This window comes from Anneissia japonica, unplaced genomic scaffold (assembly GCF_011630105.1).
Source record: "Anneissia japonica isolate Jap-2015-1 unplaced genomic scaffold, ASM1163010v1 scaffold288018_len440701_cov179, whole genome shotgun sequence".
In the NCBI taxonomy this organism is placed as follows: domain Eukaryota; kingdom Metazoa; phylum Echinodermata; class Crinoidea; order Comatulida; family Comatulidae; genus Anneissia; species Anneissia japonica.
The window spans coordinates 242,679-265,043 of NW_022690319.1; the positions used below are offsets into that span (position 1 = coordinate 242,679).

Consider the following 22,365-nt stretch of genomic DNA (forward strand, 5'->3'; position numbering starts at 1 on the left):
AGCCTGAAACCCCAAAGCCAAAAGCTTACTGCAAAAAAGAAACTTAAAAATTAATATTCCAAAATTTAGTGGTAATGATAGTGATAATAATAATAAGGATAATGGTAATAATAATAATTATAAAATGATACTGTATTTGGTTATTATAAAATGATGACAAATATTTTTTTGTCAGTTTTATATTATTTTAACACAGTGCCTACTCATCTAAGTATTGGTTTTGTTTTGTATAAACAGATCTTCCACGAAGGCATTTCATAGGACACCATGACCTTAACGTACTGGACTCAAATGCTATAACAACGGAAGTAAAGGACCGAGCAAAAACAGCTCCTACAAAAACACAAAGACGTAATTGGTTGAAGGTACAAACAAACAACGTTCTTAATACCACACATTGTTTTGTTTCTCTCCTGTTGTTTTTTACTCTATTTTCTATCTTGAGATAGCACCAAGAGTGAAAATCGGACAAAGACCACTCTGGACAATAACCACCCAGACAAAAACCACCACACTGGACACCATTGTTTAAGTGTGGTGGGTAGTGTGGTAAATGTTGGGTGGGCTTGGTAGCTCAACAATAGGATAGGTTACATTGTCACTTCCACAGTGTTTTTTGTCCTACATTCACCAAGGGTATGTGTCTGTTGCAAATACAACACTTTTATTCTCTTTTATTTACAACTTATAGAGTTAAATATTTTTCTCCAAACTGTTACCATTAAATACCAAATTTGGGGCCCTTCGTCTGTTTGCTTTAAAAGCATGGTCAGTATTGTTCATTATGCTTCTGCCTGGGGATGAACAGCTGTTAAGTACAGTAGTATCGATTTGTACAAATGCAGATGGTGGTGTAAAATGTGCCGTAAAATTGAATAAACAAATCAAAGGGAATAAATCATTAAATTTTATCAAGAACAACTTCAGATCACATCACCAATATAAATTTAGTTAATATATGGTCATGTAGACTCCAAAAGGACTAAGAGAAGCCATAGGTAAATTGATATTCATTCTTTATTCAAAGATCATCAGGAATGAAGATAATTTTACCAGAAATAACTTTTTGTTTTTGTCTGTGGGGATCAACAAATGTTAAGTAGTATAGGGAGAAAATGTCATGGCATCTTGTTTCCGAGCGACCGGCTTTTCTGGGGGCCAATCAAACCTTGGTCGGCCATTTTGTTCTGTTCTATCACAGTTCACAAGCTGTTCTAGGTTTCCCTGCTAATATTGTATTTGCAGTCATTTGTATTAATTTATCCCTTATTATTTTACGACGTTACTGATTTTGAATAATCTGTTAATCATATTTGCTATTAAGTTAATTACCTTCATTTTCCATTCAGAGGTTATAAAAAATAGCATTCTAATATTGCAAGCGATGTGGCCTTTTTACGGTTTTTCTAGAATCGATCGGTGAGCTGTATCCAAAGTAATAATAATTTAGATAAATGTACAAAGCGATGTATACATTACTAACTATGATTATTAATTCAATTAATAATTAATCTATTGCTTGAAAACATTGAAATGTTAAATTCTGTATCACAATCCATAATTTTACAAGTTTTGAGCATGGCACATTTTGTTAGGCTACAGCGTGCCTGATCAACCAACCTATGCCTACGCCAGGGTGTTTTTCAGACTATATTTTTTCATTTTTAGCATAGAGTTAAGCTAGTTGATATGGGATTAGCTAGGCCTAGCTAGTATTTAATTCATTAACCCCAACAGGCTGGTCACAATTAACCATGTTCGCATTCTGCAACGTTAGATTTGTGGGCACAGAACGTTTCAGGCACAGACATACCATATGAATGGAACAAACCAAAGGTGAAAGTAGAGAGAACAAAGAGCATTCAGGAAATTTTTCCGGCTGAAAAAAAGTACACACCTCAGAAACGCAGCACTAATGCTGATGACAGGGAAGCTAAGGTCTCAGGACTTAAAGATTGGGCATGTTCACCACATTTATTGGATGTTACTTCCGGAAACAATTGAAGAAAAAGTGAAGCTACCAATTCAAACTGCAAGCAATTTCGGGAAAGTATTGTCAGCAAGAAAAGCAACGCCATCGCTAGTAGATTCACTGTCAAATCCAAGGGATTTATCCGGTGTCAAAGCCATTCAATGGGGAATCGACCATAAAGATGATGCGCTGCAGCAGATATAAAGGGCATTAGGTATGAAAGTAACCCAAACTGGACTGTGGCTACACACATCAGGCATAATTGGGGCGTCACTAGATGGTATTATAGACAATGACACTATATTAGAAATCAAGTGCCCATATACTGGAGAGGAGGAAGCAATTGATGAACTGATTAATAATAAACATGCAAACTTTTTGATACATGATGCCATGCCAATGGAAAGGTTACCTTAAAGAAAACCCACAATTATTAATATGGGAGACAGGGCTAGTTGTACCTTATGGACAGGAAAAAATGTGTGTTTGCAGTTCACACCCTAAAAGAGACATTGATACTGGGGGACATTGTCAGAGATGAGCAGTGGTCGGAGAATATCCCCAGATTAACAGATTTTTATGTAAAAAACTGGTTTCCTATTTTTCTTGCCAAAAGCAGAGTGGAATAATTTCATTGCAATATTAAAGATGTCTGTTCTATGCCAACGAGGTGTTCAATTTTCCCAGTAATTTACTCACCAAGCAATATTTCTATTAATTTTAATTTGTTTATTAAGTAATATTTTATATCCACAGATGTCAATCACTTGCTTAATAACCCTGGTTTTATGCTTTCGAAGCAATATTTCTATCAAATTCACTTATAAACCAAAGTTTATTTTGTATAAAGTAATCTTTTGTATCGATGTCTGTAAAATTTATAACCACTGTATGTAATATAATAGATGTTTTTCAGGTGCTCAGTTATCCCAGTATTATACTATTTAGCAATATTTCTATCAACTCGGCTCTAAAACCAAAGTTTGTTTTGTATACATATTATTAATGTAATCCATGATTTTAAAATCAATGCAGTGCAGTATGTTTTATTTATAGTTATGTTTCTTATCCATCTGTAGTATTATACTATTTAGCAATATTTCTATCAACTTGGCTCTAAAACCAAAGTTTGTTTTGTATACATATTATTAATGTAATCCATGATTTTAAAATCAATGCAGTGCAGTATGTTTTATTTATAGTTATGTTTCTTTAATCCATCTTTACAAATGCAGATGATAGAGTAAAAATATTTACTTGGTACTCACCAAACTGTATAAATTCTTTTTTTATTTTTTTTTATTTAATTTTATGATAGGAATCTATTGATGTCAAGACAAGCAAGGGGGGAAAAGTTCATTCCAGGACAAAAGGTAAGTGTTATGGCAAATACTGTAGCATAACAACCACTTTTATTACACTCTTTACTTTTGTCTATGCTATCAAGTTTTATGTGATGATATACCTATGCTTAGTCCATAAAGGTGAGATATGACATCAGCATTCCCATATATGGGCAGTGGTGTCACAGAGTTAGTGGGGCCCTGGCGGTGATTGTTGCTGGGGGCCCTAATAAGCGAGCGAAGTGAGCCTTAAGTTTGCGAGCAGAGCAATCAAACAGACTCTGAGGGCCGCGCAGGGCCCAGGTTTGGGTCCAGGGGGGTGAAGGCCCCTCGCGGTCAGAGCTTATGGCATTTATGAATTGTTAACTGCGTTGTCAGAGAACATAGATTGCATAGGCCAACTTTCAGAACTGGTATAGGCCTACAGTAGGCATATGTACTCTATGTATGTGAGAAACAAAACCTTTTTTAATAATGTACATACAATGCAAAGCTGATTGATCACAGAATCAAACATCAGAACCCAGTTTTATTGTTTAAAATTGTTTCGGTATTATAGTTTATATTATAATTTTTTTTTAAACTAAGTTGGGGCCCCTCGTGCCTGGGGGAACTGGCGCTCTACCCCCCGTCAGCGCCCGTGTGTGACGCCACTGTATATGGGTAGCAAATTTCAAATGTAAAATCTTTTAATTTTGCATTATTTTTAGACTGGAAATCACAAACAATGCTGGACTGCAAATCTCATCATATATCTCACATTGCCATTGGAAGATGTATGAGATTTCTCTTCAATTGACTGAACCTCTGTCTCATTATGTATCATGTGATGGCATTCTCAGTTGTACTAAAGCATCATGGCTTATATTTTTGAGTACCATTTCCACTGAATCTCACTGATCTTGCATTATAAACTTACATAAGGCAACTTAATATTTTAATTCATAATCCTTCATGGAAATTACGTACTTACTCATAATTCCAAAGGTCAATACTCTATCATGGGTAAAGATCATTTTCCTTCGATTCTTCCATGCAGTGGAATGAACTGCCCATACATCAAGCAAGCTTCCATGCTAGACAACTTCAAGGCTTTACTCAAAACTCATCTTTTTCTTTCATTGGCCTCTTCTCCCAATCTCTTGCTCCTTTAGTGTGTGTGAGTGTGTGTGTGTGGTTAAAAAGCGCATTGATAAGCTTCGCATTGAGTGCTCTCAACTGAACTACAATTTCTCGCATCTCACAAATAACGTACCATACATGTATTACAGTACAAAAGATTTACGATGAAAATTCACTGCTCCACAACGGTGTCCCACAATTCCCCACATCTTGTATACAGTACCCATATAAAGACGTACACTTATAAAGAACACTTTTACATCTCAAAAATATATTTATTTTATCCTTAGATGGAATTGCCTATGAAGACGATTTTGAAGATGAAGAATGTGAAAGAACTGACAGTGATGACGATGACCATAAACAGGTAGGAATACAAATATCGAAGTGAATATGGTACACCTCTTAGCGACAGAAGTTCTCTGACCTCTTTTGCCACTCCATGGTGCATTTAAGTTTGTATTGTGTCTTTGTCACTTTTGTTGCCGAAATTAATAAAATAAAAATAAAATGCAGAGAAATCATAGTGTAGAAAGTCTAATAGACAAAAAATATAATTTCATCATCACAATTTTTTAAAAGCCAGAGAGTTTTTTGGCCTTAAGAAAAGGATGCCAGAGAAACATTATATACCTGTTTTATTCAAAGTCCAGAGGATCCACTAATTAGTCTGTAAATAATACAAAAAGACAGTAACTCCAAAAAGGACAGACATTTTGAGATTCAACTTTTCGATCTATTTGACCTTTTTCAAGAATACTGATGAGAAAATCTCACCCATCTATATATATTTACGGAAGTATTTATAAACAAAAGTAAATAAAAACAGACTAATCAGATTAAAAACAAAATTAAAACTGGCCAATTAATTGCAATGCATGATACTGACTGGTAGGTAGGTAATTAAAATGAGGTAATTAAAAATGAAGTGTGTCTTAATACATTAAAGTAGATCAATCATTTTCATGAATAACAGTGAATAAACAACAAAAGTATAGAAGCCTGGGAATGCTAGATGAATTAGAATCTCATGAAATGAAATAAACAATAAGATAATTCCAGTGAAAAATACTTAACAGTAGAATAGAAAATGCTTACAAGAATAAACAACAAAAGTATAGAAAAGCCTGGGAATGCTAGATGAATTAGGGTCTCATGAAATGAAATAAACAATAAGATAATTCCAGTGAAATATATTTAACAGTAAACAATGCTTACAAAGTAAATGTGATAAACAAAATTTCAGAATTAAGAATGAAAGTTCTATAGATGGTCTTAACCCAGTGTTTAATACAGGCTTGAAATGCCTAATAGCCAAAGCCTCCATCATTAAATTTGTTGACCAGTGTAGTGAGCAACACAGAATTAAGGTATTATCTATTATTAAAGTTTTCTTGATGAAATGTTAACATTTTGCAGGAAAATATTGTTGATTTCCATGATATGGTTAAACCCCTCACATTGTTTTATTTGCTCATGAATACTGCTGTCTGATTTAGAGAGCATGCTCATTTACTCTTGTCTTAATTTATCTATCCATCTTTCCTATGTAACTGTTATTACAGCCAGGGCATTCACATTTATAGATCAAAGAGCTATCGTATACTTTAGGAGTAATGTCCTTGGTAGATGTGTAAAAAAGGAGACTTGCATTGTTTACCACAGAGTGGATTGGATTGGATTTATTTGATGTAAACACCAAGGATAGCCCTCGAAAATCTAGAAGAAGACTTATTTCCAGTGGGGTCCTTCTGGTGGTGATTGGGCAGTACACCAGGAGACAATCCCCTACTCTTTCCCGAAGAGTGTTCTGCGTTCTTTAACGTGCACATAGGCCATAAATGCACACGGGACCAACGGCTTTAACGTCTCATCCAAAAGACGGTGTGCTATTGTAACTTGTATTTCAGCTCTCCAGTTGCAACACAATGAGAAGCAGCGATGGGAATTGAACCGGGGACCTAGAGATCTCTACGGTTCAGCACACACACAGTGGCTACCACCAGATTAGCCGGCTTAGCTAAGATGCTTTCAAAGAGTAATAAACTTAGCATTAATAATTATATCTTTATTCAACTATTTATTCAATTTTGACTGGTTTATATTACAGTTAGCTGAGAGCCTTACCATGATTCTAGAAGGACCATCAGATGGTGACAGTGATTTGGAAATCGACAGTAAGGGTTTTAATCAACCATTGAGGGCAGCAAATTCTGAGTGTGATTCTGAACCTGAGGATAATGGTATCAATGAACAACTGATTCTTAGTTTTGAGGAAGTAAAGGTGAGACACTATTATTTTTATAGAGGAATCAGAAAAATTGAGAATTACTCATGAATTATGGTATATGAAAGAAAGCAGGTCAAAGGACAATGGTAACAAACCAATACTACTTGTTCGTCTTTTTATTCATTTGAAATATTTGACAGATTGTTTTGCCTTTGAAGAAAAGCTTTTATTTTACTTTGTGGTAATTTTGTCAGTCATTAAGTTTCAGATTACTTTACTATACATAAGGCATTTGGCTTTACTGTTTTGGTTATTGCTCCTTTGACTAATATAAACCATAATTTAAATGAATTATTAATTATTTTTATAGTAATGACATAGATTGAAACATAGCTGATGTCCTCTAATGTACCTTCATGTTAAATTTACATCTTACAGACCTTAAGGCGGAGTCTAGAAATGAACAATGACATCAGGAAGAGTTTATCACGAAAGGTAAGTTCCAACTCAGTTGCACCTTCTTATTAGCCAGTTTAAAAGCATTGGTAATACTTAATTTTACCCATGTTTATCTTGGAATGCCTATTATATTTTCTGTACTTTATCTGTAGCAATGGAAAGCTGCATGGTTCATTGACTATGAAGATGATTTGAATATAAAATCAATAGATGCTGTATTAACTTATATTAGGCGAGACTATTTGTATACCAATTAGCGCAACCGCCGCCACAAAAAAATGAAAATTTCTTTAATTTATTATGCCCACCACTGCCTTAAAATCTTCAATAATACAATATGTATGTTTCTTCCTAGTTGTATATTTAAAGCATTTAACCATCCCATTACTACACTGTTCACATTAAACAATAAAATCAAATATTTACCCTCCTCCATCTAGATTTTTTTGGCAAAAGCATTTGCTAAATAAGAAAAATTAATTTTTTTTTTCATTCCTCCTATGACGAAAAAAAATAAGTTCGCGAAACAAGGTATAAAAAGGCTTGCCTAAGCCCCGTATCTGATACACAAGAAAAGTACTAAAAGGATTTGAACCAGGAATCCTTATAGCTTAGTGTGAATATCATGAGTCTTGCCAAATTGTGTATGCCGCTCCCTTTTCAAGTACCTACAGCATTTTCCTTTCAAATTCAACTAAAACCAGTTTAACGAATGTTGCACTGCACTAACCTCTTGCAACTCACTTTTACCCAATAAATCTCCCGCATCTTTTTCAGCCCCTAGAAGATGATAAATCAGAGGATGAAATTGAGGAGGAGATAGATGTTGCTGACAGTCTAGATGTGGGCAGGGCCAACCAATACTCGGCCCTCATGCCTGGTGATACGATAGTCCTCGAGTTTGATGACCCAAAAAAGGGTATGTTTGTTATTTTTTATCTGAAAGCTATAAATACTAGCCTATGCATATAATATTTTATTTATATATGGACATTTTTACAGTGGAAACTTTAATAGTGAGTTGAATATTTCTTTTTAGGATTAAAACAACAAGTGACAGACTTATCAGCAAAGTAAGTGTATTATTCTTATTCATTACTTGGTTTTATTCTTAAATCAAGATGAAGTTAATATATTTTCAAGAGCACGTAAGAATGTCATTATTACAATTATAATATTCCATTACCATAATCAAGACAATCACAACATTCCTTCATCATTATCATCACAAGCACCTCATCATTATCACAATCACACAATCATATAATCAACCAAATCTCAAGTTTAGCTGTGAATTGGCCATTTTATTATAGTTGTTAATGTCAATTTTTCAGGAGAAAGTGTGGTTCGGAATCGGTGGAAATGAAAGGATCGCAGCGAAGGAAACAGCAGGAAAAGACGAGACCTATTTTAGATGAGTTTGAAACAGGTAATAAGATTGACTATGGTTCATTATTTTATCTTTATTTTATTTCATATGGGTGAAATTTGATATTGTAAAACATACAGTAACAATTTGATAAATCCAACTGGAATTGGTATTGGTGGTCTTGACCCCATTCCAAGTTGGCCAATCACATACACATATCAATGTTGCTGGTATGTTGATGAATATATTCTGAGTACCAAAAACCATATCAGAATTTACCTTTTGTCCCTTTGTTACAGTGTCTCCAAGGCGGAAGGCTAGGCCCCTGTCGGCTGCCAAGAGGAAACAGAGGAGTCCTGAAGGAGACAGCGTGGAAGATGCATCATCCATCATGGCTGCAATGAAAGCTGAGAATGAGGCTCTGGTTAGGAACTTGGATAATGGTGCTAAAAGTGCGCCACCTACAGGTCAAAGGATGGTTAGTATTTGCTGTTTTTATAGTAAATCTTAAAGAGAATTGAGGGCTCCGTATCTTGGCAGTTAGAATACTGCCTCGCTGATGTCACAAAACAATGTGACAATTTGTGAGTGAGCAGTTGTTTTCAAGCCTTGAATGCGGCAGAGTTCTTCCTAGAGGCTAAGACAGTCTCCATAGCTTTTCAACTTACGTACCTTTGTAACATATTTATATCAAAATATATTTACCTGCATTTGTGCCTTGCATACCTATATTAAATTTAATTAATATTGTATATTTGTATGGTGATTTTTAATGTTTTTAATCAGAATACATAAAATGGCTTTTAAGTCTGTAGCTGTGGGGCATTCAGCAGTAATGACCGCTTGGTAGGTAATTGCTGAGCACTATGATGTACCAGTGTGGTTCTCCATAGTAACCAGTATATATTTCAAGGCTTTTATGAATATAATCTTAATGATGCAATTTCTTTAACAATAGGATGAGGTAAGGGAAACTGCAACTGAAAAGCGCCCTCAAACTGTAACAGCAGGAGTTGTAATGCAGCATGATGGCAGTTTACCATCAGAGGAGGTGCAGACATCAACAAAATTTGATATCGATAAGTTAGCTTATGTTGTTGATAAGGTGAAGTGTATGGATGAAAAGTAAGTAACAACAAAAAATTTTATCTGTAGTTACTTAACTTCCTTTAGTGAGATTTTTACCTAGGGTGTGGTTATCATTAAACCCATTTTATCTCAGTATAATATTGCAACGTTACACTGTTTGCGATGACATGCCTCATATGTTGTGTACTTGTAATTGGCATGATGAATTTTTCATGCCCTATTATTTTAATTAGTAAATCATCATTGGTATTATGTACAACCCTCCAAAAGTTAATAATAAACAAACCATATATTTGTTTGGTTTTAATTATATTAAGTATAGATGCGTTTAACTGGTTTTTTTTTTTCTCAGGTCTCAGAGGAAGTTTCTCAGAGTTTTGACAGACATCGAAAAGTCGTCTAGTAGTCCTCATGGCTACCAGATGCCTGACGATAGTGGAGTTGATACTGCATCAACTAGCAACACAGTGTCAGATATGTTAACACCTAGAGCAGAGGTAAGGATGACACATGTCAATAACTTTGTCATCATGATCATTATTGTTATTGCTATCACCATCATCGTGATCGTCCTTATCACCATCGTCATCATTTCTTTGTCATTATCATCAACTTCATCATGATTATGAACTTAATCATTGTTATCATCATGATCAGTATTATCATCATCATCACCATTATGGTGGTGATCATCATCATGGTAATCATTATCATCAGCAGAATCATCATCATCATCATCATTGTTATTATCATTTTCATCATTTTCCTGAATATCATTAAGGAAAAATCTAAGTCATGTCATTCATTATCATCATTATTGTCATTGTTGTTATCATCATAGTTATAACCATTGTCATTTTTATCATCATTGTTGTCATTATTATCAACACTATCATCATCATCATCATAAACACACAAAAATTTATTTTTCAAAGGTTTACTACCTCTACATAATTCATCATTTTGGTTTCATTTTATTGTCAATGAATACTATGATTTACAGACAAACAGTCCCCAAGAATTACCATCCATGAAACCACAAACTGGTTCAACAGAAGTTGTTCTGGAGTTAATCTCTAACTGGGGACATGCCTCTAGACTAGGCCTCACCGAGGTTCAGTTCTTTAGTAATGATGGCAAGAAGATCAGCATGGCAGCTGACACAGTGAGTCTGGTTGGTGGTGTTGAAGGCGAGGTTGGGGACCCTAGCAACCTAACTAATGGCAAGACAAAGGTGAGCATTAAAGGTTTTTGGAGGATCTAAGATTTATACAATGCGGTGTAGGAGTGGGATTCAGGGCCGTAGGTCCAGAATACATTTTTTTTGCAAGGATTGGCTGGGGAATCTTCCATACGAACAAATTGATAAAGCTTATATTATCTATTTAAAATATTTTATATTTCATCCCACAGTTGGAAATGACCTAACATTTTGCATTCCCTCTTTCTGTCAGTTCTCATTACATTATATAACAGAGAAGCCTTAGTAGAACTTTCATTAAAGGTCTTATACATTTTCGTATTTTTTTTTCAGACAACAAAAGACAGAAATATGTGGAGTTACACTTTTACACCTGGTCATGTAGTGAGGTTAAAGTTCATAGTGAACTCAAGTGCAATAAGCAAAATGAAAATATGGAACTACAATAAGAACTTAAATGTAAGTAATTTATTTAAAGAGCTTGAAGATATACTTTCTTTGGTTTTTAGAAGTTTATTCATTTTTCCACCTTAAGTTAGCTTGCTCTTCTTACATTTAAAGATATAGTGGCTCTGTTATTAAAATATTTGTTTATTTTTCTGAATTATTACTACAGTTTCTTTTGTTTTGTTCATTTATATATTTTTTTTCTTTATAATTTTTGCTTTAACATCAGAGTTGGGTAATTGAAGGTAGCAATCATGAGGTAACTATTGTACTCCAAATTGTTAGTGTATGCTTGCTTATAGTTAAAAAAACATAGACAATAATAGTAAACGTTATAATAAGGATTTCCATCGTCATTGTCATCATAGTCAATATTGTCATTGTCAATATTTTTTATCATCGTTGTCGTCATCATCATCATCATTGTCATCTTTTTAGTCATGACCATCACCTCCATTCTGGTGTTTCAGTCCTCTTTAGTCTCTTCTGCTTGATGTCACAAGATTTTTGGACAACTGTGCATCTTCTGTTTTGGTATAGGTAGTACATGATGCCATAAAATATATATTATGTACTTTTTTAGGCAGTGGGGGTATTTGTGTTTATTTTTGTCCTGTTTGATTCATTTTTCCCAATTATTTTGTAAGTTTGAAAGCAGGAAAATTTATAAATATTTTTCTTTTACCAAAAATCATCAATCAATTTTGGGTTTTTTTTCTAGGTACTTAGCATTGGTGTTAAAGACATCAAGGTGTTTTTCAATGGTAAACTGATTTGGGTTGGTACTATTGACAAAGGTTGTGGAAACCAGGTGTTTGATTATAGTACCTGTATACCAGTCACATCTGCTGCTCTTTGTAGTAGCAGTAGGACCATTAGCTCTTCAGAAACTGAAAATGTGGCCATGGAAATTGATAAGCAGCTATTCCCAGAGACTGCCTCAAGAGGAGTTATTAAAAGCTCTTTAATTCGAAGTAAGACACATATTGTTGAAAAACATCCAGGAGAAGTCTCTGAGAGTCCAGAATCTTTTACCAAGTCAAAGAACTCTAAAGAGAACATGACATCAGTAGTTCAAAACAAAGTAAGAAATTCTGAAGAACAATTTTATAAACCTGATAAAGAGATTGAACCAAAGCGATCACATTCGCCATGCCAGATAAGTTCTTCTTTTAGCAGAAGCATTAACATTGAGTCAAGTCCTAATGAGTACTTTGATGAAACTGCCAGAGGATCTTCTGGTTCATTCTTCAGGTCAGAAACCAGAGTGATGAACCACTCAACAGATGGACTGGATATACCAACAGTTGACAGTTCTGTCACAATATTTGCATCGACTAAATCATCGTATGATGCTAAAGGTACGTTGTACCGGAATAAAGTTTTATTAAAATATGTTCATCATATATACTGAGATTTAAGCTAACAGTGCAAACATTTTGTCAATATTTTTTAATTTTATCTGGTTATTATTAGCATCTTTAAGTAAGGCATCCCATCTCAAGGATTCACCAAGAATGCACGGACAAGGAATTGCAGCAAGATTTGATAACAGTCCAGCAGAAACCTCAAATCCACCTGGAAAAGGAACCTTGCCACCATCTGATGATGACTCTGATGAAGCATCCATGCTGCAGCAAATCCAGTCAATAACAAAGTAAGAATAGTAGTAAATACTGGTAATGCTTTGTGCAGTCATGTTATTTAACATTGCCCAATTACTGTATGTTGAAGTAAATCTGAAGTGAAACAGAAAAAAGAACCTTGCCATCATCTAATGCTGCCATCAATCCAGATGATGACTGATGAAGCATTCATGCTACATCAATTCCAGTAAATAACAAAGAAATAGTAGTCATGTTAGTTAACCATGCCAGTTATGTTGGAGTAGATCTTTACTGTTCTAACCAAAAGTGAATATTTTATAATAGAAAATTGAACATTCTAACCCAGTTCATGATGTCCTTATGTTGTGTAAATGTAATACTTTGTGGTATAGCTTCTGTCTTTTACATTGAACATTTCTGTCTTCACAGATCATCCAGTAATCATTTATGGTTAAAACCTCCCCATCCTCCCATTGCTAATGTGTGAGTCATTGTTGTTCATGTTCTTCTGTCATCTGTCCATTTACATCCATATGTCTACCTGTTTTTCAAGTTATTAATAATATAGTTTTTAAATCAGATTAAATGAAATTTTTATTTTTATTAAATATCATTTAACATCTTATATAAATAATTCATTTTATTCACTTTCAGTTACGTAGAAAATAGATTATATTTTTTGTTTTAATTTTTAAATATTTTTCCTTTTTAGAAAAAGTAACAACTTTTATGTGAATGTTTAGCAAATCAGTCATTTTTTTGTGCAGAAAGACAAAAGATAATTACATAATTGCTGCATACATTGATTGATTGATTGATTGATTGACTGATTGATTGATTTACTGATTGACATCTGTTTGTATTTCAAGTTGTAAATACTATAGTTTTTAAATAAGATTAAAATTACTTTATATTTTTATTAAATATTATTCAACATCTTATATACATAATTCATTTTACTCACTTTCTATTGTATAGATCTCAGAAGAATTCAAAGGAAAGAAAGAATAAAGTAAAGAAAAGGCCTCCATGGTTTGGGCCATTAGGTAAATATCTCTTGATTATATATGTATTTTTTATTTTTTAATTTTTTTTTTTAAAGGTAACAAGTTTTAAGTGAAGTTTTGGTACAGAAAGACAAGAAAGAGAATACATTGATTGATTGATTGATTGATTGATTGATTGATTGATTGATTGATTGATTGAAATATTTAAGCTTCTAGGTATTTTGATAGCCTCATGCCATTTCTTACATTTACACCCAAGGCCTAAAAATTATATCTGTAAAATGAACCAAACAAGTTGACTTTAATTATTCCAGCTTCACTGTTGTTCTGTATTTTAGGTGTTTTAAGCAATGAACGTTTTTGCTGCCTCCTTTGATCTTGTTTCCATATTTTATATGTTTAATTACGTAATGTACATTTCTGTTTTAATTTCGCTTTATTCTAGATGTTTACTTTATAGTGATTTTTGCATCTTTTTTGATGTTTAAATGTTTCTGTATTTTAAGTTTCTTTTAGTCGTTTTATATTTATGCTTCTCTTTTGATTGTTAACCTTCATATTGCAAAGATACGCCAATTGTGTCTTTGACTGCAAATGGTATTTCAATTAGTTTTACATTTAAACAAACATTTCCTTCTTCAGTATTTGAATCCCAAACTAATCATAATGGTATTAACTAATTTTACCATTTTTTTACAGATGATACTTCTGGAAATGAGAAGGAAGAAAGGTAGGTAAATAATTTAGGTGGGATAGGTTGAGTGGCTTTTCAGTTTATGAAACACATACACTGGGCCTAACCTTTAACCTCTGGTTCTCAAATTATGGGTCATGATCAACAATCCTTTTAAAGGTTACAACACTGCTGACCAACAAAGAAAAAAAGATTGAGTTGAAATATAGACATTGAGTTGAAATATGGACGTTTCTGATAATTTATATGTATAAATAATTGAAATTTTATCCTTTTTTTTTTATTCCAGTGGTAGTGCTGAGATTGAGGATGGGGATGATGCATTGTTCAAACGCTCACACGCCCTTCCTGGTAAGTGCCATCATTATAATAAAGACAAAGTATGTGAAATTTGTCATGCTTTTTCTCGCCAATCAAGGATTGAGAAATATTGAGGTTTCGCAAATTCCCGGCGTACAGGGATAAACATGGGCCAAAAACTCACAAAGTTTTGTATCAAGTTATTCTGAAACTTACGCATTGCATGTTTTTTTTTAAGTTGCTATTGCTGAGGACCATGAAGACGTAATATGGCGGATGAAAGTTTTGAAAGAGGACGTGGATGAAGATGAATCAGAGCATATTACACATGGTCGGAGGAGTCGATGGCGGCAACAGCAGGATCTGAGCCTAGAAAAATCATGGACATCGTTATCTTTCTTCGATAAATCACACCGGGGGCGGATATCTTCTAATCTGAATTTAGAGACAGAAGGTGAGAAAATGAATTTATATGCAAATCCCATTTTATTTTGCTGTGATATAGTGTGGACTGAAATGAAATTCATGTATCAGTTTCGTTTTTATTACAGCAAATTAAGATGATTAAAGCCCTGGCCATACTATCACATTTTATTTGACAAAAACATGGGATATGCCTAAATATGGTCATGATGACATCACATCGTGACCATATAAAGGCACTTCGTGACTAAATATGGGCATACAACAGTTATTTGTCAAAGAAAATTTGATAATCTGGACAGAGCTTAAGACCTCAGGATGTTTGTATTTTCAATAAACTTCGGATGAATGCAGGCTCTTACTTTATGAATATTCAATATGGGACATTAATCACTGAACATGTTGCTTAATTGCAGGAGATGTAATGGATGAGCTTTTGAGTGGAAGAAAGGAGACCACCACAGAGAGAGATGATAGCAGGTACTTAATATATAATTTATTAATTCATTCATTCAATAATTTATTTATTAATTATTTATTTTATTTTGAAAATTGTTTTTAATTTATTAGTTTATTTGTTTTATATATTTATTTAATGGTGTGTATATGAAAAGTTAATTAAAACATAAGTAAGATAAAAAGAATGTCTATCAAAATGAAGATGATGATAAAGATTAATAGAGAATTATAATCATAGGAGTAAGCTAGGGTGTGGCGTGCAGACACACTCCCCCCCCCCCTTACCAAGGCAGCAAATTACTTCTACTAAGTGCGTTAAAACACTAAATATTACCATCAAGTTTTCAGTGGATTAGGGATTTAATTCTGCATTCTGGGATTTAGTTCTTTATTCTCATTTTTCGCACCCCCTCAGGCCAAAACCAGCCTAACGCCCCTGATAATATATAATTATGATAATAGTAATGTAATATAATCCTAATGATAATTATGGTGCATGATAATATAGATGAATGGAAATAAGCGCTTTCTGATATTTTATTTAGTGATGAGTTTGAAATTCCTCTGCTACCGTTTGGCCAACATCTGACTATCAATATCAAGAGTACGTGGGGTGATCGACATTATGTTGGATTAAATGGCATTGAAGTCTTCCAGAGTACTGGAGAACCAGTTCAGATATCTTCAGTGAGTATTTGAAAATTATTTGAAGATTAGTTGGTCAGAATATTTTAAATAGACCCGTTTAAAAGTATATAAAAATATGATTGCTTTAATGTAGATAACTGCTGATCCTGCTGATATTAACATCCTAAACGAATATGAACATGACCCGAGAGTCGTTACAAACCTCATCAATGGAATCAACAGGACACGTGACGACACCAACATGTGGTTAGCTCCATTCTGCAGTGGCAATAAACACACAATCATGTTAACGTTTGAATCACCGGCCAAGGTAGCCATGATACGTATCTGGGTATGTATTCTATGATTTATTCATAATAATGTTCACGTTGGAAGCTGGGATAATATGACCAAGTCTTATTAAGGAATGTTTTTTTTTCATAATGATGTACTATAACCATGATTTGAAAAGGGAGAATCTTAAGATACAACTCCATCATTACTATAAAACTGTTTTATAGTGAATTTTCTTTTATCTATTTCAGAATTACAACAAATCGCGAATTCATTCCTTCCGAGGAGTTAAGAATATTGAAATAGCCCTGGATGAATCTTTCATTTTCAAAGGAGAAATAGAAAGGTGACTTATTAGTTTTTAAAGCTGATCTCAATATTTTATTTTGTGATATTGTTTTTAATAAGTCTTTATTGTGTGTTTTCACAAGGTATACATAATAACAATATTTTTTATATATTTTTTATATTTTGAAGAATGTATTAAATGGTTTTTAATGAACTAGAATCTTTGATTTTTTGTTATATATTTGATATGCTTTCATTTACATAATTTGAAATTCAATGTTATGGGATACCAAATTCAACGTGATTAAAGTTCAGTTTTAGCGAATCCATTTACATTTTTTGTCTTCCATTTTATAATCCTGAATTTACAATTTTACCCTGTTTAAAGATTTACTTAAACGTTTTTTATTGTACACGATTAGTTTTGAATTATTTATTGTATGTTTGATATATTTTCATTTGCAGTATATAAATTGAAATTTTATGTGATGAGATACACATTTTTGACAGTAATTGTTCAGTTTTTGATAATTCAAGTTTTAACATTGCATTGTCTTTTTGTATCTTCCATTTTAAAGTAGGGATTGATTTTATTTTATGTGTGTGCATGTGTTTTCTGACAATAAAACAATGTATCTGTATCTATAACAAGTTATATTTTCATGTCATAATAATGTATCTCTTGCATTATAGAGCAACTGGAAACTTAACCTCTGAACAAGACTCATTTGGTGATGTAAGTTCTTCTGCTGCTCTGACTTTTTCTTAAAGCATTACATATAGTATTTAGGAGTTTTAAACACAGCTTCATACCAAAATAATGATATGTTTGTCGGCTTGTGTCCAAGATGGAGGGCTAAATTAATTATTTTCTAATTCAACATTTATTTACTCTACTTCTAGACCATCCTCTTCACGACTGATGAAGAGATCCTGGAAATGATCTCCAGACATGACGAAGTGTATGTAGCGGAAGAGGACTGGTTCAGTTCCAGCCTGGATGAGGATGCCCACATGGATCGGCCTAGGACAGCTGATGTGGGAGAGGTAACTCATATTTCAAATGTTTTGTTTGTTTTGTATATACATATATGGATGTAATGTGACATCATCATAACCATATATGGGCAAATTGGAAAGAGCTTAAGTAAACTATCTTTTTTTTATTAGAACCGACCCATGACTACGGCCAGAATATTCAGGAAGAAGCAGAAACAAGCAGAGGCTGTTGAAGCCTCCCACTCTGAGCCCTCGCTCACCCCGCATCCTGTGGATGTTCAGCAGGCTGTAGGCCTAGCACCTAAAGCTCAAAGTCACCCTGCTCATACCAAAGCACCTATTGCGAATGGGATATGGAAAGGATCAAGTACGTACAGTAATAATATTCCTGTCTAAACCTGGTTAAAAAAAATTGACTGGCTTGTTTTGGAGCTTCCTATTGTATGTAATATGTGTGATTTATAAGGGAGATGATGATAGTGTATATTTGTTACGTGAACATTATACCAGGCCCATGTGCAAATGGAATTAAGTTGGTTACCTAGTTGTCTAAAATCAAGTTGTCACATTTGTTATTGCCTTTGGAAGTAGTTTCATTATTTATATCAGTGTGAGCCCGAACTACAAATTTAAGAGTACCAGATGTTTTAACTGCTATTGGCATATTATACCATTTTGATATATTTTTATCAAAAATGTTAATACAAAATATTTTTATCATCAATTTAAAATATTTTAATATCAATATTTGTTTTTTTTTCCAAATTTAACTTAGATCTGCGTCTCAATTTCACTGCCACCTGGGGCGATCAGTACTACATGGGTTTGACAGGGTTGGAGGTCATGGATAAGAATGGTGACCCAATACCTTTGACTTTTGACATGCTCCAGGCTTGCCCACGAGATTTGAATGATCTTCCAGAATATGATTTAGATGATAGAACATTAGATAAGTGAGTATAAATAATTTATTTTATTATTGTTATTATTACTATTTTTTCAATATTATATACACCATTGTTGACAAAGAAACATTAAATAACAATATTTAATATAAACATATTTAATTTCGAAATGGGGATATTTATATTTTGTGGTCCTTCGAAGAAAATTCTTATATTTCAAGACTTTTTAAAATCCAATGCTTAATACTCCTAATTTTGTAAAGGAGATTCTAGGTGTTACAAAATGGTCTCTCTGCCATATCATATTTTATAATGTAATATTTTAATTGATAGATTGATAAATTTCACCATTATTTCCTTTGTTTCAGATTAATTGATAACGTAAATGTAACAGACATGGATGAGCACATGTGGATGATTCCATTCACCGATGGGGATGCCCATATTCTAGAAATAAAATTTGATTCACACAAGGAGATCTCAGGGTTACGGATATGGAACTACAATAAAACTGCAGAGGACACATACAGAGGGGTATGTTCCTTGGAGACAATGTTTTCATCTACTAGTAGTAGTAGTCAGTGATAAGGAATCTGAATTGTCTATATTATGAATACTTTCCTGGGTAAACTGAATAGTGCCAAGATTCCTTTAATTTTTATCTTTTTTTCTTTAGGCCAAAGTGTTTCATGTTTCTCTCGATAATCATCAAATCTCACCTCCAGAGGGCTTCCTCATACGCAAAGGCCCTGGCAACTGTTTCTTTGACTTTGCACAAGAGATCCTGTTCACAGCAAAGCAAAGTGAATCCAGCCACCGACAGATTGAAAGACGTATCCCAGAAGCCCTCAGGTAACTTGTGTTCAACGAGATATTAGAACATACTAAAGCATGCAAAAAGAGAGGCAGTGGTCATTTAAAGTGATGATAATAATAGTAATACAACAGTATCAGTTTTGCATGCTACATTATACCCTGCCAGTACCCAAATGTTATACTAACGCATCCCAGTGAGGTCCTCTGTCAGTATATATTCAGATTCTCATGTTGTATTTCTGGGTGTAGAGAGGGAACGTAGATTCCCTGAGGACAAAGACACATGGATTCTATCGGACTCGAACCCCTGATTTTTCTGTTGAAAGCTGGCAGCTTTAAAACTGCACCACATGCTTCCACATTCAGTAATGGTAGGTATGAATAATACACCACTGTACCTAAACAAAACAACAGAAAAGCTTTTGCTGGTTAGGATGCATACATGCCAGTCACCTAGTATTGTATTAAGTTTGCTTGTTCTTACCTGAACATGTAATATTAGCAATACTGTTCAGTATTACATTGCTATTTGCTGCCCTCAAACTGCTGTCATAGCGTTTTAGTGGAGGCACAAATTTAAACAAGGAATATTTTCTCTTTTTGATAGGCAAAGTCGTGTTGCGATGGAAGAACCGAGCCAGGAATATGTATCCATGTTGATGCCAAGTGGATGTATCCTTATGTTATGCAAATTAGTCTGTTAACCAAGCACTCTGTCAATCAAATAAACTAAATAAATTTATAATTCACATGAAACATTGTTGAAATATAATTTTGACTTAAGTATATAAAACTCCATTCTTTTAATTTGCAGGTTATGTACATGCTCTTTGATTGTGAAAGATAAAAAAATTATATACAATATTGTTTTTAACTTCATTGGATGTTTTTGTGTGTCCGTATATCTTCCTTAACATTCTGTTATCAGTTGTCTTTCAGTTCCAGTTGCTAGCTACTTGGGGCGATCCTTACTACATTGGATTGAATGGATTAGAGTTTTATGATAACAGTGGATCCAGGATTGCACTCGCAGAAAATAGTATCCTTACACATTTGCATATTTAGCATTTTATTTGTTATTTAATTTTTCTGATGTGGTTAGAGCTGTATGTGGTGATATCTATCATCAGCTGACTTCCAGCAGGCATTTGATAATACAGTGGAAAAAACATGCAAATACAAATTTGTGGAAGATTTTAGTTTCTGGGAGATATTTGATTGTCCATGAATGTACAGGAAACTTTACCGATATCTAGAATACTTGGAAGCCCAGATCATTATTATGTTTCTTTACACAGGGATGTAGTTATGGTGTGTGGAAGTGGGCTCTGCCACCCAACCTTGAGGTTTTCCAGCCAGTCTGAAGCTAATTTCATGGCCCTCCACCCACCCTTATTAACCCACTTTTCCATCCTTAAAATCCACTCTTGTTATTCAGAGTTTAGCAATGTTATCACCCACCCACCCCTTAAAATGTGATCACCCACCCTTAGTTTTCTACAGCTACAATTCTGTTAACATCATATATGTTTTTAGGGGCCAGATGTTTATAGGTATTGCTTTAAATTTAATCTCTGGTTGTTTGGCCTTAGCATGAATCAGACATTGCAGCATTCCCTCCAAGCGTCAACATCTTGGATGGTGTCGATGATGACTGCAGAACACCTGATAAGCTCATAGATGGCTTCAATGATACCAATGATGGAAGTCATATGTGGCTAGCACCAGTCCTACCTGGACAGGTTTGTACAAATTATATAGACCTGGCTTTTTTTCCATCAAACTGTTTCCCTTTAAAATAATGATTATACTGTACCGTCTTGCACAAAGGATGTTTAAACATTTGTTCCTGTGTACTGTATAATACGGTTCATCTGCATGGATGCATAGTTATTGGAAAAGAGCGGAGAATTATCACCCACTAACAGATTATTGCAGGGAGTGACACTGGTAAATTTGACAGTTTCTGGACCCAGCATAGTTAACTTTCACCTGCCTCTTAAGCCATTGAGATGTTATAGCCCACTCTATACACCATTTTATCGGGTCTGTTTTGAAACATCGCCACCAACATCTCACAACTTTTGGGGGAACTTTTAGCGGCCTAACCTGGGCTGTTGCAAACAGAGCACCGTTCGTCAGATAGCGCTGCTAGACCCTGGGCTATAGCAGCAGCAGAAAACATATATGATCTTTTGCTAGTTACTGTATGTAGAGTGGCGTAGCCAAAGGGTGGGGGAGGGTGCCAGAGCCTCCCAGATTATGGCCTGCCCCCCTCCCATGACATGATTAATTTATATTGTGTAGTTTTAGTTTACAGTACAGTAGGCCTATACATATTGGCAATCACAGGCATTTATACAAACTCACAGTATTCTCTACACACTCTTCTTGATGCAACACAATGGCTAAGGTACAATCCCATTCCTGGTTATTCATGTTTCTAAAATTTAACTGTAATTCGTATTAAGATACAAAATAAAATATTTTCATCATGGTTTAAAATGTTCTGTATAATGAATAAACTGCTATAAAACAATATATTGTTCATTTTTATTCTTTAATTCCATAGAAATTTCACTTGATTTATGCATTATTATTTAAGAGCAAACAGGCTGAGGTCAAGTAAGATGGTCATTTATATAGCCATATTGTAAAATTTGGCCGGGGGCCATTTGCGGCCCCCTGGCCCCCAGCATTTGTTTCCTCGCTTC

At 34.1% G+C, this 22,365-nt stretch overlaps 1 protein-coding gene across 1 annotated transcript in view; it reads left to right on the forward strand.

The window, feature by feature from the left end:
* The window catches only part of LOC117099889 (protein KIAA0556-like), a 44,713-nt gene that overhangs the window by 14,646 nt on the left and 7,702 nt on the right, over nucleotides 1-22,365 (forward strand). Inside the window, exons 5-37 of the mRNA XM_033239412.1 lie at nucleotides 238-365; nucleotides 3,291-3,345; nucleotides 4,728-4,804; nucleotides 6,548-6,721; nucleotides 7,106-7,162; nucleotides 7,904-8,045; nucleotides 8,166-8,199; nucleotides 8,461-8,555; nucleotides 8,795-8,973; nucleotides 9,454-9,620; nucleotides 9,937-10,081; nucleotides 10,588-10,818; nucleotides 11,119-11,244; nucleotides 11,954-12,593; nucleotides 12,709-12,889; nucleotides 13,269-13,322; nucleotides 13,818-13,885; nucleotides 14,546-14,576; nucleotides 14,830-14,891; nucleotides 15,079-15,294; nucleotides 15,680-15,743; nucleotides 16,268-16,409; nucleotides 16,504-16,701; nucleotides 16,895-16,989; nucleotides 17,625-17,667; nucleotides 17,835-17,978; nucleotides 18,102-18,297; nucleotides 18,706-18,883; nucleotides 19,204-19,369; nucleotides 19,512-19,687; nucleotides 20,259-20,323; nucleotides 20,580-20,690; nucleotides 21,254-21,393. Of these exons, the coding sequence (XP_033095303.1) occupies nucleotides 238-365; nucleotides 3,291-3,345; nucleotides 4,728-4,804; nucleotides 6,548-6,721; nucleotides 7,106-7,162; nucleotides 7,904-8,045; nucleotides 8,166-8,199; nucleotides 8,461-8,555; nucleotides 8,795-8,973; nucleotides 9,454-9,620; nucleotides 9,937-10,081; nucleotides 10,588-10,818; nucleotides 11,119-11,244; nucleotides 11,954-12,593; nucleotides 12,709-12,889; nucleotides 13,269-13,322; nucleotides 13,818-13,885; nucleotides 14,546-14,576; nucleotides 14,830-14,891; nucleotides 15,079-15,294; nucleotides 15,680-15,743; nucleotides 16,268-16,409; nucleotides 16,504-16,701; nucleotides 16,895-16,989; nucleotides 17,625-17,667; nucleotides 17,835-17,978; nucleotides 18,102-18,297; nucleotides 18,706-18,883; nucleotides 19,204-19,369; nucleotides 19,512-19,687; nucleotides 20,259-20,323; nucleotides 20,580-20,690; nucleotides 21,254-21,393 (4,580 nt within the window). The remainder of the gene's footprint in view (nucleotides 1-237; nucleotides 366-3,290; nucleotides 3,346-4,727; nucleotides 4,805-6,547; nucleotides 6,722-7,105; nucleotides 7,163-7,903; nucleotides 8,046-8,165; nucleotides 8,200-8,460; nucleotides 8,556-8,794; nucleotides 8,974-9,453; nucleotides 9,621-9,936; nucleotides 10,082-10,587; nucleotides 10,819-11,118; nucleotides 11,245-11,953; nucleotides 12,594-12,708; nucleotides 12,890-13,268; nucleotides 13,323-13,817; nucleotides 13,886-14,545; nucleotides 14,577-14,829; nucleotides 14,892-15,078; nucleotides 15,295-15,679; nucleotides 15,744-16,267; nucleotides 16,410-16,503; nucleotides 16,702-16,894; nucleotides 16,990-17,624; nucleotides 17,668-17,834; nucleotides 17,979-18,101; nucleotides 18,298-18,705; nucleotides 18,884-19,203; nucleotides 19,370-19,511; nucleotides 19,688-20,258; nucleotides 20,324-20,579; nucleotides 20,691-21,253; nucleotides 21,394-22,365) is intronic.